This window comes from Rattus rattus, chromosome 1, assembly GCF_011064425.1.
Source record: "Rattus rattus isolate New Zealand chromosome 1, Rrattus_CSIRO_v1, whole genome shotgun sequence".
Taxonomy (NCBI): domain Eukaryota; kingdom Metazoa; phylum Chordata; class Mammalia; order Rodentia; family Muridae; genus Rattus; species Rattus rattus.
The window spans coordinates 109,643,356-109,667,658 of NC_046154.1; the positions used below are offsets into that span (position 1 = coordinate 109,643,356).

At 38.8% G+C, this 24,303-nt stretch overlaps 1 protein-coding gene across 2 annotated transcripts in view; it reads right to left on the minus strand.

The window, feature by feature from the left end:
- Positions 1 to 24,303, minus strand: part of Rngtt (RNA guanylyltransferase and 5'-phosphatase) — a 195,139-nt gene that overhangs the window by 110,215 nt on the left and 60,621 nt on the right. For both annotated transcript variants that reach the window (XM_032904743.1, XM_032904734.1), the window contains exons 11-12: positions 23,790 to 23,954; positions 11,534 to 11,602 (exon numbers count right to left, since the gene is read on the minus strand). In XM_032904743.1, the coding sequence (XP_032760634.1) occupies positions 11,534 to 11,602; positions 23,790 to 23,954 (234 nt within the window). The remainder of the gene's footprint in view (positions 1 to 11,533; positions 11,603 to 23,789; positions 23,955 to 24,303) is intronic.

A 24,303-nucleotide genomic window follows, 5' to 3' on the forward strand; every position in this document is an offset into this window, starting at 1 on the left:
TAAGGAAGAACCTCACTGGAGGGTGAGGTCATGAGGGCACACACCTTCAATCCCAGCTCTAAGAGGCAGAGGCAGGTAGATCTCAGTGAGCTCCAGGTACCCTAGGCTACAGCATGAGACCCTGTCTGAAATCTTAAAAACGAAAAATAACTGAAGGAGAGGGAAAGTGTGAAGAGGCTTGTCTTATGTCACTTTTGGATTCATTGTTCCATTCCTGTGACTATTACTGTCTAGTGAAAGAGGAAACTAAAAGTATACCACCATAAATTGTTCTTAAAAAAAAAAAAAAATCTACCATTCATGTTTGCACAGTAACACTAGAGTACCAACAAAAAGAACTACCCTGCTTCCTTAGTTATTTAGCTGTCATTTATATGAGGACTGACTTTCTGTGTTCTGTATTTTCACCCTCAAAGACATCACTCGTCCTTTCATTTTCTAAAGTCATTATTAATATTTACTTCCCCTTCCAAGCCTCCAACAACTCATCATGACCAATTGTTTTTAGCTGTAAAAGGAGAGAGAGAGAGAGAGAGAGAGAGAGAGAGAGAGAGAGAGAGAGAGAGAGAGACTCCAGCTAAAATTAACTGCAAATTACTCATCTATAATTGTTTATCTTGTTGACAAAATTCACTGGAAGGCATATATTTTATGAATTATGAAAAACTAAAAACTGTTTTTCACCTCTTCCTTTCCTACACAAACCAGCTAATAATTGCTATGTTCTGAAAAGTGAACCAAAAAAAGGTATTTTAAATGAACAAGGTATATTTTCTTTCTTGACATGTTACTATTACAATTCCTCATAAATGATTATATTTCTCAATTGAAAAAATAGCACAGTTCTGGGGTGGGGGTGGGGAGATGACACTCTTCCAGTCTGCCAGGAAACAGAGCCCTTCTTCAGCTGAAGACCTATCAAAATATGCAAGCAAATGTCATGGAAACAGAAGCTCTCACCATGGCAACACCACCCTGCTAGAGAGAAAAACCACTGTAATTCATCATGTACTTCAAGACAAGGCATTTAGACTAATTCCTATTTTAATTTTATAATCTATCAATAATAGTCATTAGGTCTAGCAGTAGTAAAAATTTAATAAAAATATTAATATTTTACAAGAATGAAATATTAAATCCAAAGCTGACTCTAAATGTACATGCAAATTGATTAATGGCAGAATCTAAAACCAAGCTTGCCCCACATCAGGAAGAACACATTACAAAATAATTGTGTCAACTACTACTTTAAACACTCTAGACTCCATATAGAAGCAATTAAGTGTTTCACCAACCACAGTGTCGCTACTACACAAGAAAAGTAGTTAAAAAAAAATATGTACAAGATTTCTTTTTCTTATGTATAATATTTCTATCCTTACCCCAACAATAGAATTTACTTATATAATTCTTTTATTTTTACTTAGTAGCACAAAAGTTATTGTCTAGAAATATTAAATGTCTCCACAATATTAAAGTAAATCTAAGCAAGGCTTGGCACATATATTTAATCCCAGCACTGGAAGACAGAGACAGAAGCAGGAGGGATCACTATAAGTTCACCAACAGCCTGACCTGGTCTACAGAGGAAGATCTAGGCTAGCCAAGGCTACATAGTGAGACCATGCCGATAGAAAGATGATCGACAGACAGACAGACAGACAGACAGACAGACAGATGGACAGGTGGATGATATGAAGACAGCTTTTTAAAAGTTAAATATTAACAAATTTTATTACCACAATTAAAAATATAATACACCACTAAAATTATCACTAAAATAGCCTTATGGAATCTAATAAGATTTAATGTTAATGTCAATGTAAATTAAATACTCTAATAGCTACCAAGTAAAGCATGTACTACTTATATTAAAATGTCAAGCTACCGCTAAAAAATATCATAAAAAACCACAAAATAATAAGTGATTAAAAATGGTGATTAAAGCACAGAACTGAAATCATAAAAATTAACTGTCTTGTAAGACCTATTTAGTTTATGATGCAGACTGACAACAACACAGAGGTTCGATTCGAAAATGGATTTATTTTTAAAAGATCACCAATAACTTATGGCATGCTCTTTACATAATAGTATGTCCCAGCCCCTTTTCAATAAAACTAAGCTCATCAAAAAGTTCTAAACTTCTGAAGAAAAAGTTAGAAAGGCTGGCAATTTTTATATTAAAAGGTCTTGGTGTAGCCGGGTAGCGGTGGTGCACACCTTTAATCCTAGCACTTGGAAGGTAGATCTCCGTGAGTTTGACCAGCCTGGTCTACAAAGCTAGTTCCAGGACACCTAGGCTACAGAGAGAAAACTTATCTCAAAGGAGAGAGAGAGAAAAAAAAGTTTGTCCATCTGATCAAAGGTTCCAAACTTCTATTTGGAACTTGGCTTTAATAAAATGCCTAACACAGAAAGGCAATTTGTAAATCTTACCAAAACTATCAGAAATTATATTGAATATTAGGACTACAAGAAGCTATATCACAGGAAACTAGAATAATGAGAATGAAGTTTAAAGATGAATTCCTAACCATGCTAAGAACCCATAAATTTTAATATATAAAGCTCTTTGACATTTTTAACTCATGTTACATTAAGATTAGTTTCTTTTAAGGTAGTTTCTGTTCACCAGAAACTACCCTCAATCATGAAACAAGTAACTAAAACAAGTTTAAAATCAGGTATACTTAATAAATTAGATGATGGGCCTCAATCCCCTCAGAGAAATCTGCTAAACATAGCATTTAAGATGTTTAATGAAAAGGGCTTCCTATAATAAACAGAAATCCTGGCAGCAGACGTAAGGTCTTCTCCAAAGAAGATAGAGCAGTGGCCTTCACCTGGAACTTATTTCAAGTGGCTACAGGGGTCACTGGCAAAGAACTGCCCTTCATCCACTCACAGTACACAGGCATCTTAAAGTCCACAGATCATCTTAATAATGTATTTTCTTATGTTTTTATTAGTTTAAAACTAATGAAATCCAAAATTCCAAATCTATCCTGCTCTGAGACACCTTATACTTTCAATGAACAAAAAGTAAATGTTTTATCCTAATAACAAAAAATTCAATGTACCTTTTATTACAGTGTAAATCTTTAACAAATAAGTAAATTTAAAGACTATTATTCATGTATTTACCAGCATTCCTAACTGATAGGTTTTTAAGATAGCAAGTTTCTATGTTTTAGATACACCTTAGCAATGATTTACATTTACTTCGTTACAATTGTTTTCTAAATGCTGTAATGGCAATAATAGTATTAAAATTAAAGTATGCAGCAAAGATAGTTTAAAATGAATATGGCTGTAACTAAGTTAAAAATAATATAAAGGTTATAATGTTTAAGACCATTTCAATACTCTGAGATAAGAAAAATGCTTGATTTTCTAGAACAGTACCTTAAGAATTGATTTGTTCCTAGTAATGTTTACCAAAACTTAAAACAATGAAAGCTTTGTTTAATCCCACCATGACGATAATGGACTAAACCTCTAAATCAGCCCCAATTGAATGCTTTCCTTAAGAGTTGTCACAGTCATGGTGTCTCTTACAGCAATAGAAACTCTAACTCATCCAAAGAGATCCCCAAAATAACAGGGGAAACAGCCCCAACTAGACATCTTTCACCAAATGAAATCTCCAGTGACAGGAATTGGTTACATCTAGTTAAGCCATCGGCCAAAAGGGGCCCCTTGGAAACCCTCAAACATCTCAAGCTACTGCCAAGGCACAAACTGATGGTAAAGAACTATTGCTGAAGATAACATTGAACACAGAGAACTCAATCTGGTACCTAACTATAGTCTTCGTCCCTACTACTAGTTCTCATGGTACTTGAAGGCACTTTGCATGGTACCACATACCAAGTAACCATAACCCAATTACGAGCCCTGCAACCTACAGATGCTTACCGCCTGCAAGATACACTGGTGCAATAGTGGCACATAGGTTATTGTGGGATCATCAACTGTCACCTGATTGGATTTAAGGCCTGCTGCATGAGGCAGAAGCCATGCCTGACACTGCTTAAGGTGACCAAGAACCTGAGACTCAACAGGCCACAGGCCTAGGAGAAAAGCAAACGTTATTTATTGTTCTGCTAAAGGAACATGGCGATAATGGATCCTAATGACATTCTCAGTGCCTCCCTCAGCCATCATCACAGAAGCGTCCCCTTGCAATAGATGGGAACTAACACAGAGACCCACAATTGGGCAATGTGGAGAAAGTGAGAGATTTTGGAACACTCAGTCAGAGATGGGATGTCTTCAACAAACTCCTTTCCTCAGGGTTCAGGGATCTATGTAGGAGAGGAGGCAAAAGCCTGTAAGAAGCCAGAGGGGATGGACTCCAAGGAAACAGTGACCTCCAAACACAACAGGATTGGTGCACATTTGAACTTTCAGAGCTTGTGAAAGCTCTGCACAGGTTCAAGCCAGACAGGGTTCCAGCAACCAGAGGACAAAGTAGACGACACAGGCACGCACTCCTAATGAAGAAGCTGTCTGCGATCCATGCCTGCTTACAAAGGAAAAAGTGTTTTGCTCCAATGGAGTCTCACTGGGTATATTAACCACACTTCAGGGTAGGCCTTGTACCCAGCAATAAGCGTTTAACACAAAATAAAGTGAATGGTATTTTTGTAGACGCTTTATCTTGTATTACTTTGTTTGGGCATCGTTTGTCTTATAGGGACTTTTGCATGCATAGTACTGTTTCTGATATAGAGGTGTTATAAGGTTCCTGTTTTGTATGTGAGTTTCTAGTGTTTGTCTTGTTTGTCTGTTTTCTAAAGAGAAAAAGAGAGGTCCTGGATAGGATGGGTGGAGAGGTGAGGAAGATCTGAGAGGAGCTGGGGAAGAGGAAAAGCATCATTAGAATATATTATACAAAAAAGATGAAGAATTGGTTTTAAAATGTTGAGTTGGAAACCAAAAGTAAATTATGTTTGAATGGGGGAAAAAAACAAACAACAGTAAAAAAAAACTGTGGTTAAATTTTACTATTACATGTTTCTCTACTAGACAAAGTCTTATTCTTTTTAATAATAAGTTGTTTTAACCATTTAAAAGAAAGTCTTTTAAAGAGTCAGGCTCATTTAAAATATTTCCACTAAATTAATAATTGAAAAACTTGTTTCAAAGAATATATAAATTTGTTTATAAAACTTGGTCTACTGGATAAATAACACATGATATTATAAAATACTTTTTAATTATAATTAAAATTCAAAATTAATGTCTTCCCCAAAGAATTAAGAAAAAAAAAAAAACAAATGATTTTCTCAAAAGAAAGAAAAAAAAGGAGAGAGAGAGAGAGAGAGAGAGAGAGACCCAACCATACCAAAGCCTCCATTTTTATTAAAAGATGACGATTATATCCAGGTACTTCTGACTCATACCTAGATTATAAAACTTTTTGCTATTTAATGTCCTACCTGGCATATTTCTAAGTGATAAAATAATAAATAATTTTGGTTTTAATGAGGTACAAATGAAAATACCATATCCTTTCACTGAATCAAGGCATTTTGCTATGACTGCTTGCTTACCTTAAACTCTAGCTTACTCAAAACTAGAGTTTAAAAAATTCAAGTGTTTTCATTGTAGGTAGGTAGGTAGGTTGGTAGGTAGGCAGGTAAGGGGTGTGTGTGTGTGTGTGTGTGTGTGTGTGTGTGTGTGTGTGTGTGTGTGTCATTCAGCATAATTTGGATAAAGCAAAAAAAAAAATCTAGTTTTTAAATTAAACTACATTTATTCTAGCTAGAAATACCCAAAGGGTTTGAGTTAATGCTTCTCATTCAAACTATAAAAAAGACATCAATCTCTAATTAAACAATATCATGTTTTATGCTTTAAGTACTCTTGGTTTTTTTGTTTTTTTTTTTATTTGATTAGAATCCAAAATGCTCTACAGACAGTCAGGATTCAAATAATAATTAAAAATGTGTATTCTAGTAATAAAAGATGGGGGACAACAATAGTACACTGACTCCTTCCAAAGTCCTGTTTCCAACCATTTAAATATAAGCAAGAGAGTTCACCCACTACAAATAACTGTAAACATAGGAGAAAACATAGATAATCTAGTTTTTGAATCAATGTAAATCTTGGTTATTTTAGATACATGTTTTCATCTGTTACCTTTACTTCATTAGGTCAAACTGTATTCTTAATTACCTAATTTTAGATTTTCTTTCTTAATAGCCTTTACCACCTATTCCTCTCTCCTCAAGACTGACATCCTACCCACTACTCAGCCTCATCTACATCAGATCATAGGAATAAGATTTCCTAGCTATAAGTGACCTTATAATATTTCATACTATTTGGCTACCTGTGTATATAAAATGGGATACTTGGAGACTGCTAATGAAAACTCCTGGAAAAAGCTGTGTCTACAAAGACTGATTGACTAATTAGAAATCCAGTAGTATGGAAAGACTAAAACATTGCAAGTCCAAAGGCTAATTTTACCTTATCTTAGACGAGCTGTGTGATAGGGCAAAGGTTCCTCTATCTTGTCTCAGCTGAGGCCATCATTAGCTTAACCTGAAATAAACACCCCCTCATGTACCCACAGGAAAAACATCCCACAGAAAGGACCCAGCCCTGTTCTAGAAACTTGGGACTGAAATACCTAGCTAACTGCATGTCTGGCTTCTGTTAAGTGGCTTGATTGCTTTACTTCACCCTACAACTGCCAACAAGGATGTAGTTTTCCCGTGTTCTCTGCCTTTAAACCACCCAGTAAAATGCATTTGAAGCTAGTCTGCAGACATCAGCAGCTTAATGCTACTCTCAATCAGAAGCTTAGTCATGCTGAGTGTCTTTACGGTCACTACCCCTGCAACAGCTGGAGGTCCAACACTCAGGTCTCGGCTTGGCTTCCCCCTAGAGGGTGTAGAACATGAGATGTTCCAGGATTCCAAGAGAGAAGTTAGTGCTTGCAGTGGTCCAGGCCCCTCTGACATCCCTGTCTAAACTTTGTTCAGTGAGTCACCTGGTCTGTTACCTCCAGAGGTGGCCGGCCCTCATTTGTCTTATTGCTTTTGTTTGTTCCTGTCCTATCTGTCTCATCTGATCAAGTGTGTTACTTGTCATTGTGAATTAAGATCCAGAAAGTGAAATTATAAGCAGCACTGCTTCTAAACAGCCCACTCCTTTGGAGTATTTCCACCACTGTTTCTAGGAGGCATATAACATGGAAGCAAAAAATAAAAAAGTTGATTTTTCAAAAGAATACCTGTTGACCCTTTGTGAATTAAAGCAGCCTTCTTTTGATATTGAATGGTATCTATGAGCAAATACGATAAAGACAGATAATGAGCAGTATGTCTAGTGGTCATAGGAAAACATGACCACCATGGATCAGTTTTCCTCCCTAGATGTTTGCAACAACCTTCTCCATAGGTTAGCTTAAAGCTGGTACCAAGGTTTTGGTAGTAAACCCCAGGGGGAAAAGCAACAAAAATTCTATCCAGTGACCCAGAAGAGGAGGAACTACCCCACACTATGGCTCTAAATGGAATGATCCCATCACAAGTCTGGGCCCTAGAGGCCTCTTCCTCTTCTTCCCCTAAAAAGGTCTTCCCCAAGTTTGTGTCTCCTCCACATGATCCACAAGGGCTACAATTATGACCTTCCCCTGAATCCAGCAGATGCCTCAGCTACCATTCCTGATCCCTTTGATTAGCCCCATTCAACCTAGACCTCATTATTCTCCTCCAGCAGGTCCTCTAGACTCATTCCTTTTGAGCCAAAGGATCCCAGTTAGAAGCCTCTACCCCCATTTATGGTATATGACCCCCTCTAGACCAGTGAAACTGTAGGTCCTAGAACCCCATTTCTCATCTCTCTCAAGACTGTTTTCTATACCCAGCAGCCCACTGAGATGATTGACAAGTTACTGGTCACCCTGTTCACATGAGAAGAAAGGGACGCTAAGAAAGCAGTCCTGGGACCAGAAGGAGGATCTCTTAGCTAGTAATACTTATTGCGTTTAAAGCATGTTTCCATCCAACCAACCCCACTGGGATCCTAACACTGAAAGAGAGTACTAGGAGCCTACTGCTGGACTTTCTAGCTGGGTTCCAAGCAGCAGTGTGGAAGTTCACACGTAAAGTTACACAGGAGACCTCAGAGCATCCTGCTGTTTTCCTAGAGCATCTTCTAGAAGTTTACCATGCGTATATGCCCAATAGAGCCAGAAGCACCAGAAAATAGGTTCAACATTGCCTTTGTCACTCAGTTGGCCCCAGGTATTAGAAAGAGTTACAAAAGTTAGAGGAATTTCAAGCTATAGATAGGTCCCAGGTTATATAGGTAGCCCAAAAAGTGTTTAACAGAGAACCAATTGAGAACCAGAAGGATAAGAGACATACTCGGACATTATGGCAGGCCTAAGAGAAAACCCAGATAAATAAGCCAGTCTGGTGCAATAGGTAAGAAGCAGACCAGAAGACAAGTAGACAACCATCAGAGGAAGACCAATGTCTACTACAAGAAGAAAGGACACTGAAAAAAATGAAATCCCTAATTGGGAAGGAGGGTAGTATACAAATACTACACCTAGAGAAGTGCAGAGTGACAGGACCCAGGTTCCTATGCTTTAAACCCTTAGGAGCCTAAGAGAATATCTAAAGCTGGAGACAAAGCAACAGACATTTTTAGTAGATACCAGGTTGACATATTCAGCCCTTAAGAAGCCCCTAAGCCAATTGACTGCACATAAGATTGCAGTCCAAGGGACAACAGGAAACTCTGGACCTACCCATTCCATCTACCTAGTAAAGAGGACATAACTCACTTGTTCTTGGTCATGCCTGATTACCTCTATCCCCTTTCAGGTTGAGATCTTTTACATAAACTGAGAGTCACCATCAACTTCTTTAACGAGAAGATTTTACTTTATCCTGCAAAATTTTGGTGTCTTGCCCTCTGTCAAAGGAATGTCTCATAGCTGAAAGTCTTGTCCTCAACCAAAAGGTACACTTGGACAATTGCTCGGATTTACAAGACTCCTAGGGGTATGAATGACCATACTCCCTAGGACTGGTCCAACACTAAGTTCCTGCAATTGTTCAACTAACTCGTTCATCTACCCCTGTCCAATTTATGCAATACCCAATCACACAAGGAACTTTTTGCTGAGCTGCAGCCCGTATTTTCTAGATTAGAGAGATAGGTATCCCAGTGCCCCACCAGTCTCCCTGAAATGCACCTCTCCTGACTGTGAAGAAACCTGGGGCCTTTGATTATAGAACCATACAAGGTCTAAGGAAGTAAATAAGAGGGTCAAGACCATCCACTCCATAGTTCCAAACCCATATATTCTCATGAATCTGATTCTTTCAGTCTTGGACCTGAAAGATGAGTTCTTCAGCCTCCCACTGGCAGAAGTCAGTCAACTCACCTTTGTTTCTGAATGAACAGACCCAGAGGCAGGTTACAATGGGCAACTTACCTGGACTAGGTTACCCAAGGATTTAAAAATTTTCCAACCCTATTTAAAGAGGCACTAAGTGCTGACCGCCTACCCTTCCAGGGCCATATGTAGATGACTTCCTCCTAACCTTGGAAACCAAAATAGATTGTAAAAGGGTCACTGAGGGACTGCTGCAAGAGTTACAAGATGGGCTACAGAGAAACTCAACTTTGTATATCAGAGGCTACCTATCTCAGAAACCAGCTAAAAGGAGTTGAAAAAAGCCTGACTCAGACTAGGGTTGCTGCCATCCTTCAGATTCCAACTCCAAAGACTAAGAGACAGGTTCAAAAGTACATAATTATAGGGGGATATTGCTGCCTCCCAAAACCAGGGCTTGGAAACAACATCAGCACAAAGGGGGCACCAAGCCCCTAATCTGGTCTGAGACTGAAACAAAGGTGTTCAAGGCTTTAAAAAAAGCTCTAGCTTTGGCTCCAGCACTAGCATTTCCAGATGCCTCAAAACCTTTTCATCTGTTTGTCTATAAAACAAAAAGTATTGCAAAAGGGATTTTAACCCAAACTCTGGGGCCACAGAAATGCCCTGGGTATACCTTGGCAGATGACTGGACCCTGTAGCCACAGGGTGGCCTGCCTGTCTATGCGCTGTCTATAGTTAACCAATGTTCCAGTCAAAGAAGCAAACAAGCTAACTCTGGGTCAGGATCTTATACTCACAGCACCTCACGTGGTTGAGGCCTTCCTATGAGGAGTGTCAGACCACTGGTCAGGCTACGTCACTCAGTCTACCAGCTAGGGAGCCAAGTGTTCAGGTACATGAGCCGGGAGGACACATTCCACATGCAAACCAAAACAGACTCCTCTACAGCCATTTCTCATTTACCCAAATCTCATATCTAAATAGGTCTGAACTATGAAGTTCAAACACCAAAATTTTCTATTTTTCCTGTCATATTTAGACTACTTCCTTTATCCTAGAAGACTAAACCTGGAAAATAATGCAACTCAAAGACCCAAACTCCATCTTCCTAAGAGTATTCTCTGCGATTGCAGTCCCTGGCTTCTAGCTTATTTCATTTCTTCCTCCTTCAATTTCAGAAGGGAAGATTTTTTTTTCCTCCTCTACTTAACAAGGGAGCTTGGAAAACATAGCATACTGTATCTAAATATTCATTAAAGGCTTTACTATATATTTGCAGCATATGTAATCTAGTACTATTTGCCTAGTGTTCCTTTTCTTTGCTCCAGTTACCTAATGTGATGCCTCTGTAACTCCTTGGCAATTCAAACCTAATTTCTAAGGACAGAGGGAAGGAACATTAAAATGCAGTAAATGGGAAGGTGTTCAACATTGGGCATAACTCCTACAGTAGTTCTTATACTTGGACATTCAGAGAACATTTCAACACCATGTTAAAACACAAGTTGCTAGATCCCATCCCAAGTTTCTATTCAGTGCTTATATTTCAGGCCATTACCTAAATGATACGGACTCAATTCCATGTAACATGCTTTTAAAAATATGGCTGTATACAGCATTGGTTATCAAGTGGTAAACAAAATGGGACTTTACTGGCAGTCTCAGTTATCGAGTAGAGAACAAGAGAAGAACTCAACATTCTCCACTGTGACTAAACAGTGTCACACCAAGGACTGTGAGAGCCAACATCAGTGCTGAGGAGCTGGGAAAGATTACAGTGACTCACATCCCAGCTTACTCCAAAGGTGTGCTCTGACCAACAACATGGTCAAGGGCCACATGCAATAAGGACTCAAAATAAATCAACTTTTCTTCACTTTCTTCTTCAATAACCACTTCAATTTCCACCAACTACTGCAAACTTAAGTTTTACAGATACTATATGTAAATGTATAGCAACCCACTGGAGGAAATAAGCATTATTTAATGTTATTTGTAGATTTCTAACAAAGAAATATAAATCAATATATATTCCATATGAATAAGAAAATATTGAAAAGGTAATTTCCTTTAAAATTAATAATGAAAATATTTACAAGCACACAGATATGCATATGCATACATACAGACACATGCATATATGCATGAACTTACTCCAATCGGCTGAAAAATAAGTCCATCCATTTCATGGCTGACTTCTTTGGCAAAATTTCCTTCCAGAAGCTATAAAATAAAAAGATATTCTTTAGAAATAAATGGTCATTTAAAAGTTACTTTAACTTCTTGCTAAGATTTATGAAATATCCTATAACATTTAAGAACTGAGAACCAGGAAAGAGGTGGAAACACTAGATAAACTCTGTGACTTCATGTTTCCTGGCACCTCATTCTCCAAAGGCTGTATAGCTTCTCTCACGTGAAAGCAGTACATACGAGAGTTTGAACACGCCTCCTTCCTTTAAGGTGAATATAAAGTCTTTTTTCTACTCAGTGACAGATCACCTGAGGACTGAGACAACACATAGCAGTGTTTCACGTCTCAGGGTTCTGTTTCCTTTTGCTGTTGGTCTTGGTTTTCTGAGGCAGGGTCTCAAGTGGCCCAGGCTGACCTCAAACTTCTATTGCCTGCCTTGTCCTGCCTCCCTGCCACAGTGCTGGCTGGGGTCACAGGAGCGCTCTCCACACCCAGCTGGGTTTCCATTCAGACAGATGAAGGTCCTGGAGGCAGACAGCTGGTGATGGCTGTACAATACCGCAGATGCACGTACTGTGACCAGACTAAATAGTTCATGATAGTAAGATGGCAGAGTAATGTTCTTAAAACTCCGTTTCTGTTTTGCCCCACCCCCCTCCCCCTCGCCCACACACATCAGCAAGTGAGCAGAGGTGGTAAACTCGGATTCTGAGAACCATTACTATGCACTTTGGCCAAACTTTAGGACAAAAATTCATACATTTCTCTTCAATTCACTCCCAGGGTTAAGGGACACAGATGAGGAAGAAATTTTACCTAAATAAAAGTTTACTATGTATTAAAATCTTTGACTTCTTATAAATGAAAGTGAAAATAACCACTGAAGTACCACGAGCCAGGTACCTACTTACACTCATGCTGAGCGCTGAGAAACAACCGTGCGATTTTGCTGACTACACACAACATCTTAGAGAGAAAAAATGAAATTCACTTTCACACTGATTAACACTAGGTAGACAGACTGACTGGCTGGCGGATCCTAAATATTTATACATGGTGGGAAAGGTTAAAACAAAAGTAACTATAAAGTTTTGGTAATCCCCATGCTACCACACGGAAAGCTGTCTGATGTTCAGAACCTAAATAAGCTTCTAAGAATCTATGAACAAAGAAATCAAAAACACTTTAGAGCATTTAGAACTGAGTAAGAACAAAACCATGGTAGGATGTTATTTGATAGATCACACTGTGAGAAAAATTTGGTAAATTAAATATCCAAATTAGAAATAAAGAAGGCAAATGCTGTGTAACAGTCTTGCAGATTGAAACATTCCATCCTGTAGGAGATGCCTTAAGCAGGACAGTAAAGAACAAAGTTTGAGAAGTCCCAGAAACTGACCAGATTCATTAGCCCTGCCTTGTCTCAGTAAGCAATGAAAGCCAAAATCCCCCTCAGACAAAAGGAAACTAAGCTGCAAGGAAGGCTCTGAGAGGAAGAAGAGCTACAAAGACTGAGACCTGGCCAGCAGCCGGGAACAAGCGGGAAGCAGCCAAGCTGCCTGAAGAGGTGTAAAGTAACTAGATCACTTGGAATGACACTCCCCAACCTGCCGAGACGCCTAAAGGTGTGCAGAGTGCTCCAGTCTCCCAGCTGTGGTGAGCCACCATCTACGTTGGAGTGGGATTTAGTGATACTGTTTGTATCACTTCTGCTCCTGTAAGTGGCCCCTCACCCGTATCTCTATGAGTAACCCCAATAAAACTCACTGGTTCATTAAGTTAGACTTTGCAGGTTTCCATACTTTGGTCTGATGTAGGATCCCTATCTGGGGTGAAGAGACATGTGTCTCCCCAGGGAAAGTTTTGTCACACGACAGGGAGGAGGAAGAGGAGGACACCAGAGAGACACACACTTGTAGTTCCAGCTTGGGATGTATACTCCATTTGGGATGCTGGAGTAGAAGGATGACAAGTTTGAGGAGCCTAGGCTTCAGAGCAAAGTCAAGGCTAGCACATGATAACAAATCATTAAAGAAAATAGTTGTGCAGCTCACAGGATGATTTAAAAAAGCAAGCAAACAAAAAGTGATTATTTCTTTAAAATGTCTCAGCAGTTTTTTAAAGTCCAGGTTATGACCAGAAAACAAAAGGTTTTGAATTTTAAACCTGAGAGTAGGAATAATAGCCAGGAATAAGTTTTCAAAGTGACAGTATCAAATCGCGGAGAGCATCACTGATGTGCCTCAGTGAGTGGAGGCTCCAGCAAGAGGAAGGCTTGGCTCTCCCAACACGTAGCCAGGTGTGCTCACCCATACCTACGAATCCTAGATCCGAAGTTCAAGATCATCCTCAGCTACAGAGGAAGTGAGGGCCAGCCTAGTCTTCACATGAGACTGTCGAGAGATACATAATATGTAGATGGACAGACAGGATATAATGTATAACTATAAATATCATATAGATAGATTTTTTTAAATAAAATAAAGTCACCTGACAAAAATTTCAAACTGGAAAAGACAGGTCAAACCAACAGAATGAAGATACAGTCACCAAAGATGGGTAGTCTTTGAAAGTCAGGCAGTCTCCATGAAAAGTACCAGTCTGAGGAGCCAAGAACTTCTCCAAGCTCAGATCACAGTCTTCTAAAAACGTAAACGTAAGGCATGATTTACAGCTACCTTTAGAATTTTATTTGTCATTATATTCCTAAATAAAATGACTCCCTCTCTCCTTACCTATAATTAAGTGAAACCTACTCATGAGTTAGGATGATAGTCCAATGTAAAGCACATTAAGCTTTAATTTCCTAGATGATTAACAGATAAATTAGGACTAGTGATATGGCTCAGTGGGTAAAACAACAAACTCACACTGAGGAAAACACCAGAAGTCTTGTAAAGTTGGGAAGCAAGAACCTACCTCTTAAAGCTAACTGCTGACTTCCATAGACAATTCACTACATGTACACACACACACACACACACACACACACACACACACACACACACACACATACATACACACACAAACACACACACACACATCACACATATATAAGCACTATACAGCACATGCAAACACACATGCATCACACATATAACAAACATGCACACATACATGCATCATACACACACACTAATAATAATAATATTTTTAAATCAAAATAAAAATATTTTTCATTCAGTATTCTTACATGAGTATTTCCTGACTCCCTACCAATAATTAAAAACCAAGTAAGTTCAGACCAATTTCCCTTATGAATATTGACGCAAAAATACTCAATAAAATTTTTGCAAACTGAATCCAAGAACATATCAAAACAATCATCCATCATGATCAAATAGGCTTCATCCCAGGGAGACAGGGATGGTTTAATATACAAAAATCCATCAATGCAATCCACTATATAAAAAATTCAAAGAACCACATGGTCATTTCATTAGATGCTGAGAAAGCATTTGACAAAATTCAACACCCCTTCATTATAAAAGTCCTGGAAAGATCAGGAATTCAAGGCCCATACCTAAACATAGTAAAAGCAATACACAGCAAACCAGAAACTAACATCAAACTAAATGGAGAGAAACTTGAAGCAATCCCAGTAAGATCAGGGACTAGACAAGGCTGCCCACTCTCTCCATACTTACTCAATATAGTACTTGAAGTCCTAGCCAGAGCAATCAGACAGCGAAAGGAAGTCAAAGGGATACAAATTGGAAGGGAAGAAATCAAAATATCACTATTTGCAGATGATATAATAGTGTACTTACGCGACCCCAAAAGTTCCACCAGAGAACTACTTAACCTGATAAACAACTTCAGCAAAGTGTCGGGGTATAAAATTAACTCAAACAAATCAATAGCCTTCCTCTACTCAAAGGATAAACAGGCTGAGAGAGAAATTAAGGAAATGACACCTTTCACAATAGTCCCAAATAACATAAAATATCTTGGTGTGACTTTAACCATGGAAGGGAAAGATCCGTTTGACAAGAATTTCAAATCTCTGAAGAAAGAAATTGAGGAAGATCTCAGAAGATGGAAAGATCTTCCATGCTCATAGATTGGCAGGATTAATATAGAAAAGATGGCTATTTTGCCAAAAGCAATCTACAAATTCAATGCAATCCCCATCAAAATTCCTACTCAATTCTTTATAGAGATAGAAAGAGCAATTTGGGTTGGGATTTAGCTCAGTGGTAGAGCGCTTGCCTAGGAAAGCGTAAAGGCCCTGGTTGGGTCCCCAGCTCAAAAAAAAACCAAAAAAAAAAAAAAAAAAAAGAAAGAGCAATTTGCAAATTCATTTGGAATAACAAAAAACCCAGGATAGTGAAAACTATAGTCAACAATAAAAGAACTTCTGGGGGAAATCACCATCCCTGACTTCAAGACTTCAAGCAGTATTACAGAGCAATAGCTATAAAAACTGCATGGTATTGGTACAGAGACAGACAGATAGACCAGTGGAACAGAATTGAAGACCCAGAAATGAACCCACACAGCTATAGTCACTTGATCTTTGACAAAGGAGCGAAAACCATCCAATGGAAGAAAGATAGCATTTTCAACAAATGGTGCTGGTTCAACTGGAGGTCAGCATGTAGAAGAATGCAAATCAATCCATTCTTATTGCCCTGTACAAAGCTTAAGTCCAAGTGGATCAAGGACCTCCACATCAAACCAGATACATTCAAACTAATAGAAGAAAAAGTAGGGAAGAATCTTGAACACATGGGCACTGGGAAAATTTCCTGAACAAAACACCAATGGCCTATGCTCTAAGATCAAGAATTGACAAATGGGACCTCATAAAACTGTAAAGCTTTTGTAAAGCAAAAGACACTGTCATTAGGACAAAACGGCAACCAACAAATTGGGAAAAGATATTTACCAATCCTACATCTGATAGAGGGCTAATATCCAAAATATACAAAGAACTCAAGAAGTTAGACTCCAGAGAGCCAAATCACCCCATTAAAAATGGGGTACAGGGATAAACAAAACATTCTCAGCTGAGGATTATCAAATGTCCAAAAAGCACCTAAAGGAATGTTCAACATCCTTAGTCATCAGGGAAATGCAAATCAAAACAACTCTGATATTCCACCTCACACCAGTCAGAAAGGCTAAGATCAAAAACTCAGGTGACAGCAGATGCTGGCGAGGATGTGGAGAAAGAGGAACACTCTTCCATTGTTGATGGGATTGCAAACTGGTACAACCACTCTGGAAATCAGTCTGCAGGTCTTCAGAAAATTGGACATTCCACTACCCAAGGACCCAGCTATACCTCTCTTGGGCATATACCCAAAAGATGCTCCAACATACAACAAAGACACATGCTCCACTATGTTCATAGCAGCCTTATTTATAATAGCCAGAGGCTGGAAAGAACTCAGATGCCCTTCAACAGAGGAATGGATTCAAAAAATGTGGTACATCTACACAATGGAGTACTAATCAGCTATCAAAAAATAACTTCATGAAATTCACAGGCAAATGGACTGGACTAGAGAATATCATCCTGAGGTTACTCAATCACAGAAAAACACACTTGGTATGCACTCATTGATAAGTGGATATTAGCCAAAAAGTTCAAATTACCCAAGATGCAATCTACAGACCACAGGAAGCTCAAGAAGAAGGATGACCAAGATGCAGATGCTTCCACTCCTTCTTAAAAGTGGGGAAAATATTCATAGGAGAGGATATGGAGGCAAAGTTTAGAGCAGCGACTCAAGGAATGGCCATTCAGAGTCTGACACATATGGCCCATATATATACAGCCACCAAAACTAGATAAGATTGATGAAGCTAAAAAACTGCATGCGGAAAGGGACCAGATATAGATGTCTCCTGAGAGACACATCCAGAGCATGTCCAATACAGTCAATGCTAGCAGCAAATCACCGAACTGAGAATAGGACTCCCTTGGGGGAAATTAGAGGAAGTATTAAAAGAGTTAAAGGAGCTTGCAACCCCATAAAAACAACAATGCCAACCAACCAGAGCTTCCAGGGACTAAACCATTATTGAAAGACTATACACGGACTGACCCAGGGCTCCAACTGCATAAGTAGGAGAGAATAGCCTTGTTGGGGCACCAGTGGAAGGGGAAGACCTTGATCTTGCCAAGGTTAGACCCCCAAGGCAGGGGAATATGGGGGAGGGCAATAAGGGGAATGTATAGGGGGAATAGCCATATGGGGGAGGGGCAAGGGAGGGAATGGGGGCTTATGGACAGGAAACTGGGAAGGGGAATAACCTTTGAAATATAAGTAAAGAAATATATAATAAAAAATTTTTAAAAAACCAAGTAAGGGATATTAGAGATACTATGATAATATATGCCTCAACCTATATAATACCTTAATTTTAACACCTATATTTATTTGTCTCAAATAGCTTTTATTAATGATTCTTTTTTTCTCATTAAATTTGGCTTAGGAACATATTTATAAATCTGGTTTTCTTGCCATTAAAAAAAAATACCCATTTTACATTTATTGGTTTGGTCCTGACAACATTAATTATTAAATCTAGATAATGAAAACTAAATCTACCAATTTTAATATATGCCAAGAAAGTCGTGAGAAGTGAGGGCTTCATGTCAAGTCTCAAGGTATTATTAGCAATAACCACTATTTTTCCTTAAATCTGGCAGAGGGAGGGACCTCATACCCCTCACCTTTAACACCAATATTTGAATGTAATGGTGTAATGAGCTATTTCTTCCTGCCAATCTAATTCTACTTAATTCTACTAAAATTTTCAAGTTATTTTTAAAGCACTTCAAATCAATGAATTTATAAGTACTTAGTTGGGAAACCTACAAAGAAATGTTATTGTGGTGTAAGCAGTGAATTGCCCTAAGCTACCATGACAGTAAATTTAAAATGTCAATTAGATACAATCTAGAATCCTAAAAAGAATGTCTCAATGAGGAACTGTTTAGACATGCCTGTGAGAGACCTTCTGACTTAGGTTAACTGACATGGGCAACAGCACCCATAGGCTGAGCCTAGAGTGGATGAAAAGGAGAGGGGAGCTTTGCATTCCCTTCTCTGTGGGTTATTGCTGTGGGTGTAATGGACTGGCTGTTTGAACTGCCTGCCTCTGTCACTTCCCTTCTAGGACAGTCTGGAACCTGGGATTATGAGCCAGCATTTTCTCCCCTAAGTTGCTTTTGTTAAGGTATTTTATCACAGTAACAAAATAAATAAAACTAGGACAATTAATGATATACTTTAATTTTCTCTTTCTTTACCCTCTAGATAAGGTTCAAAGATAACTGGAAGAAAAACAAAACAGTAGATATAATATATCAGATAGTATTAATCAGAGCATAGCTTTTACTTATGAAACTTGAATCTGTTTACTAAATATAATTTTATTTGATTTCTTTTTAAAAACAGAAGGCATACAACTTTCCATAGACCAAATATTTTAAGGTTTTCTCTGAAATGATACTTTATAGGTCTACGAATCACTTAGAAGCCAAATCATTATAAATGCATAAGCAGAAAAAATAGTGTTTCAAATCTGAAACATGAGAAACAAAATAGAAGCTGTGAAGTTACAGTACATAGAAAGGAGACTCTTAGAAATAATTTTTTAAATAGTACCTTAAGACTACGTGAAGTAGAAATGGATCTCCACTGCTTCCGGGAATATATATTATCACTGTCAACTCACCAAAGTATAGCAAATTATACTGTGTGAATATTTAAAGAATAAAAGAATAAATTGCATTCACCCTGCAATTCTGGTTTATTCTACACTCATCGGATATTTCTGGAGCAAATAGCCCGCGCAGCTTCAACTGACTTCCTAAAGAGGCTCAATACAATATCTGGTGACTTTTTATGAGCTCTCAATGCTGCCTTAAAACTCAAAGTTTAGTTTTTAACAATCCCCACAAAATGGAAGCTTGGATTTTAATCTTTAAAAGATATTAATCTTTAATGTTTTTCATTCCCAAGTCTAACTTCAGTTGAGTTCATTTACTTTGCCTACATGCTAAATTTTTCTCTAACTTGTAACCAACTGTCATGGAAAAAATTATCTTTCTTCTTGCTCCCCACAAATCCAACACATTATCCTCTCCAAAAAAAAAAAAAAAAAAAAAAAAGATTTGTTTATTACTGTATAACAATGAAAATTAAACTATGTCATTAAAGTAAACTATTTATATTCATACATAGGTTTTCCATTATCATCACTGGTTGTTTCATAAGGATGCATCATTACAATTAAAACTTATAAAAATCTGGTAAATATCAACTGAAAAGGTAAAAATTCTGAAAGCAATTTCCACAGGAGACAGAATTTTGTGACTGTTAAATAGGCAGAATCTAGAATTACATGGTATTCTGAGACAGGATCTAACTGGGCTACCTGAGGTAGGGAGCACATCCCATGAGCTGAGTGAGGGTCTCCAAGTGAATAAAAAGAGCAAACCAAGCTGGTTAGTTAGGAAGGCTGGATAGATGTGACAAAAGTTGGGGAATGGGACTGAATATGACCAAAATGCACTGTGTGAAACTCCCAAAGAACTCAAAAAATTATAAACTGGACATAGATATTCAAAATGTTAACGATCCCTATCAAAACACTAAAAAGTTTAAATATTTATGACTATAAGACACATGCTTCAGTGGTGACACATAGATACAATGACAATCTTGGAGACTATAAAAATAAAGAATAAAGGCCATGCAGTGCTGTCAAGGAGACTCCCAAAACATACGACCTACTGCTGTTGCCCTTGGTAACAGCCCAGAGAGTGAAGACAAGTCCCTATTGCTGAAGAAATATGCACTTCATAAACAGGGCCCAGAGGCCACTGAATAGAACTAATTTGCATGTCCCCTCCCTGAGGACTAGCTTTAATGGTACCAGAAGATGCCATGCAAGCTTCCAAAGGAGACAGGCAACCAGCAGTCCCCGCCCCACAGCCGCTGTGACCCACATCGATGACCAGCATGGCAGGATAACCCTAAGGGTGCACTAGTATGGCACGCACACCGTGGGAGTAACCAACAACCCTTCAACTAGACTTAAGGGCTGCTCAACAAGAGGATACCACGCCAAGTACTAAAAACCTAGTTAAGTAATCAGTGCTAGTGAAATCATAATTATTGGAGGAGAATCTTCCTACAACCACCAATACCCAGTATGATCCCTAACAACAATCTAAGCACTCCTTATCCACAGATAAGTGTGGTCGTCATCCCTCATAAAGGAAACTTCTCTGCACAAAAATTAACATCTACAGAAAACCACAACCAAACAATATGCAAAATTATGGAGCCCAGTCCCAGTGAATACATCTACAAAACACCCCTGCCATACACGGCTCAGGAAACATTGCAGTAGGGGGGCGGGGGCAGAAAGTTTCTAAGATCGGGGACTTTACGATGAGACTCTGTTTCCTAGTAACATCAGAAGCCTCACAAATCAATATGACTGTACAAATGTGAGCCAAACAAGATTATCAATAAACACGCCAGACTGCACAGGGAGAGGAGGAAGGCAGGCCTCAACCCTAGTCAAAGGACTGCAGGCAAATGAGAATGGGAAAGATGGCCCTCCCTAGGGAAGAGCACACCAACTGGTTGTCCAGTACCAAATGGTCAGCCTTGAGAACATACACAGAAGTAACATTATATGGACTCATCAGGTTATAGCTGGGAATGTATGTGTTATACACAAATACATACATGCGTGCACTAACAAGCAATTAAGGGTAAGTTCATGAATTTGAAGGAGGGGAAAGGGTGTATGGGGATGGTTCAGAGGGAGAAAGGGGGAGAAGAAAATTCGCAATTAAAATACAGTCTCAAAAATAAACAAAAGAAACCCAGGAGGTGATGGCTCAGGCCTTTAATCCCAGCACTCGGGAGGCAGAGGCAGATGTATCTCTGAGTTCCAGGCCAGCCTGGTCTACACACCAAGTTCCAGGCAAGCAAGGGCTACATAGAGAAACCCTGTCTCAAAAATTAAACAAATTAGCTAAGAAAATACAATTTGACAAAAGAATTAAGGTCAAGTGTAACAATAATGGGATGAGAGGACTCAAGATAAGGCTGTCAGGCTAAAAATTAAATTAAAAAAGAAACAAGAAATGCAAAATAGTATATAAAGAATCATCTCTTGATTAAGCATGGCAAAACTATGAATCTATGAATAGTATATGTGTTTGTATATTATAACAGTTCTAAATACAGTAAAAACTGAGCTGCTACTTTTCTGATTCAATGCAAAAATGAGTAGAGATATGTCAAACTTTTTGCTGTGTTCTTTTAAAATTTTGTCAACCATATTTAATCTATTAAAATAATTCCATTTTAAATTAGCCTTCAAACTGAAAAAGTAGAATTACAGAACTCTCTTGTAGAGGAATTTTAATGCAACAACACTGCTGCTCTGGCGAGAGGTAACATCCAAAGACTTTGTCATCTGGCTGGAATACTGACCTGCTCTTAGTACACACCTGTAATTTCACCTTAGGTGAAATTAGTTTGTAGAAGGAAGCAGTGATGTTTGAAAATGTTGTCTAGGGCTGGAGAGATGGCTCAGTGGTTAAGAACACTGACTGCTCTTCCAGAGGTCCTGAGTTCAAATCCCAGCAACCACATGGTGGCTCACAACCACGTGTAATGAGATCTGATGCCCTCTTCTGGTGTGTCTGAAGACAGCTACAGTGTACTCCTATATAATAAATATATAAATCTTTAAAAAAAAAAAAAAGAAAAGAAAAAAAGAAAGAAAATGTTATCTAACTGAGGGGCAGACAAAGTGACGAATCACAGAAAGATTTGACAGAATGAGTCAGAGATAGGACACACCCAACTCTCAAGAGAACAGACAGGAAAGAGAGGCTGATATTTAAGAGCAGCACAGGGAGAGTCGGTCAGCTGGGAGTCATGCAGTGAGTGCAGTGCAATGGAACCGAGTTCATCTGTGCGTTCACGCAGTTCAGTGCAGGTCAGTGGGGCATTTAAACTAGAGAATAAGGAGTCAGAAGATTGAAACAAATTGACAGAGTCACTTTAAGGCCAGGCAGAGAAATTCAGTAAAAAGCTGAGAGAAGCCAGATTGAGCCAGTCAGCTTGGAAAGGAGATAGAGCCAGAGCAGCCTAGTTGAACCGGCCAGTCAACATTCAGAAAGAACTAGAGGGGTGAGCTTATTCAGCAGTAAACTCCCGGATGAATTACATAAAGCGCATTTCCAGTGTGTTTCTTACTACTGTGTGAAAAGTATTTCTAACTATGTGTGTGAACCTGAACAGATCACACCTTCACTGCATTAATCAACAGCAAGAGGCTGTTAATAGAGCTAGATTAAGTCACTCCTTCCTTTTCACTTTCCTCTTCCTCTTCCCTCCCTCCCTCAATCCCTCCCTCGACCCCTCCCACACCCCCTTCCCCCACCCCTGTTCCTAGATTCATTCTAAATGACTCAATGTGTGTTGCAGTGTTAGGGGATGGTTTTGTGCACTGTGTATTCAGATACTGATTTCTATGCCCAGACATCTGATTGCAGTCCTGATGATATGCTCAAGCATCTCCAGTCTCAATGTCAGATAAAAACTGTTTTCCATCACCTGATAAGTCAATATAAGAGCCGATCGATCAGCCAACTAGCTGAGCAGAATAGATAGGGTGGGGAAGTCAGGGGATCCCAAATGAGAGAGAGAGAGTAAAGAAGGACTCCGAGGAGCAATGTGTGTGGAGAAGCCATGTGGAGGGTCCAGGAGGAGTCTCCGTGAGAACACACATGGAGCAAAGCAAGCCAGAGCAAGACTCAGACTGAAGGTAAAGGACGATGGGCTGGAAGGCAGGCAGCTTTAGAGGGTTAGAGTAACACAGGACCTGGCGAGTTTCTCTGTGTCACTTACTTAGGAGCTGACACAGGCAAGAGCAGGCACAGAGACCCCCAAGACTTACATTTACAGTGTAGCTGTTTGTTTGTTTGTTCGTTTGTTTGTTTGTTTGTTTAAATGAGAATAAGGACCAGTGCTAGTCACAAACTATTCTAGTGAACAGGGAACCAGCATGGTGTTATATCCACACTGAGAACACTGCTGAAAAGGAGACCCTAGGTGTCGCCCTGGGAAAGACAGGACAACAGAGGAGTAGTCATCCACGTTCCTCTCACAAGCTAAGCAATGCAACTTGGGATTCACAATGAAAGAAACAAGTAAATTTTACCTTTCTTGAAATATTGATGTCAAAAAATTGTTTAGGTCTGACACTAAATGGTTCTTGTGTTTTGTCAATGAGCCCAGTCTTCATTTTTTCATGTCGTGGACTTATAATTTCACGTTCAATACACTGTAGACGAATATTAAAATCACATTCTCCAACTGGTTGTGCCTGAATGAAAAAACAATTTTTTTCAATTTGACCACAACCACATTGTCAGTATAACTAATAAGGCTGCAATACTATATGCATAGTCTAACAATCCTTGGGGATGTCTAGTGAATAGTTTGCACACCATACATATCAGTCCCAATAATTGGACTAACAACAGCCATTTTTAAATTTAAACTACAGGGCTGAAGAGATGGTAGAGCAGTTAAGAGCATTGACTGCTCTTCCAGAGGTCCTGAGTTCAATTCCCAGCAACCACATGGTGGCTCACAACCATCTGTAATGGGATCCGTTGCCCTCTACTGATGTGTCTGAAGACAGAGACAGTGTACTCACATACATAAAATAA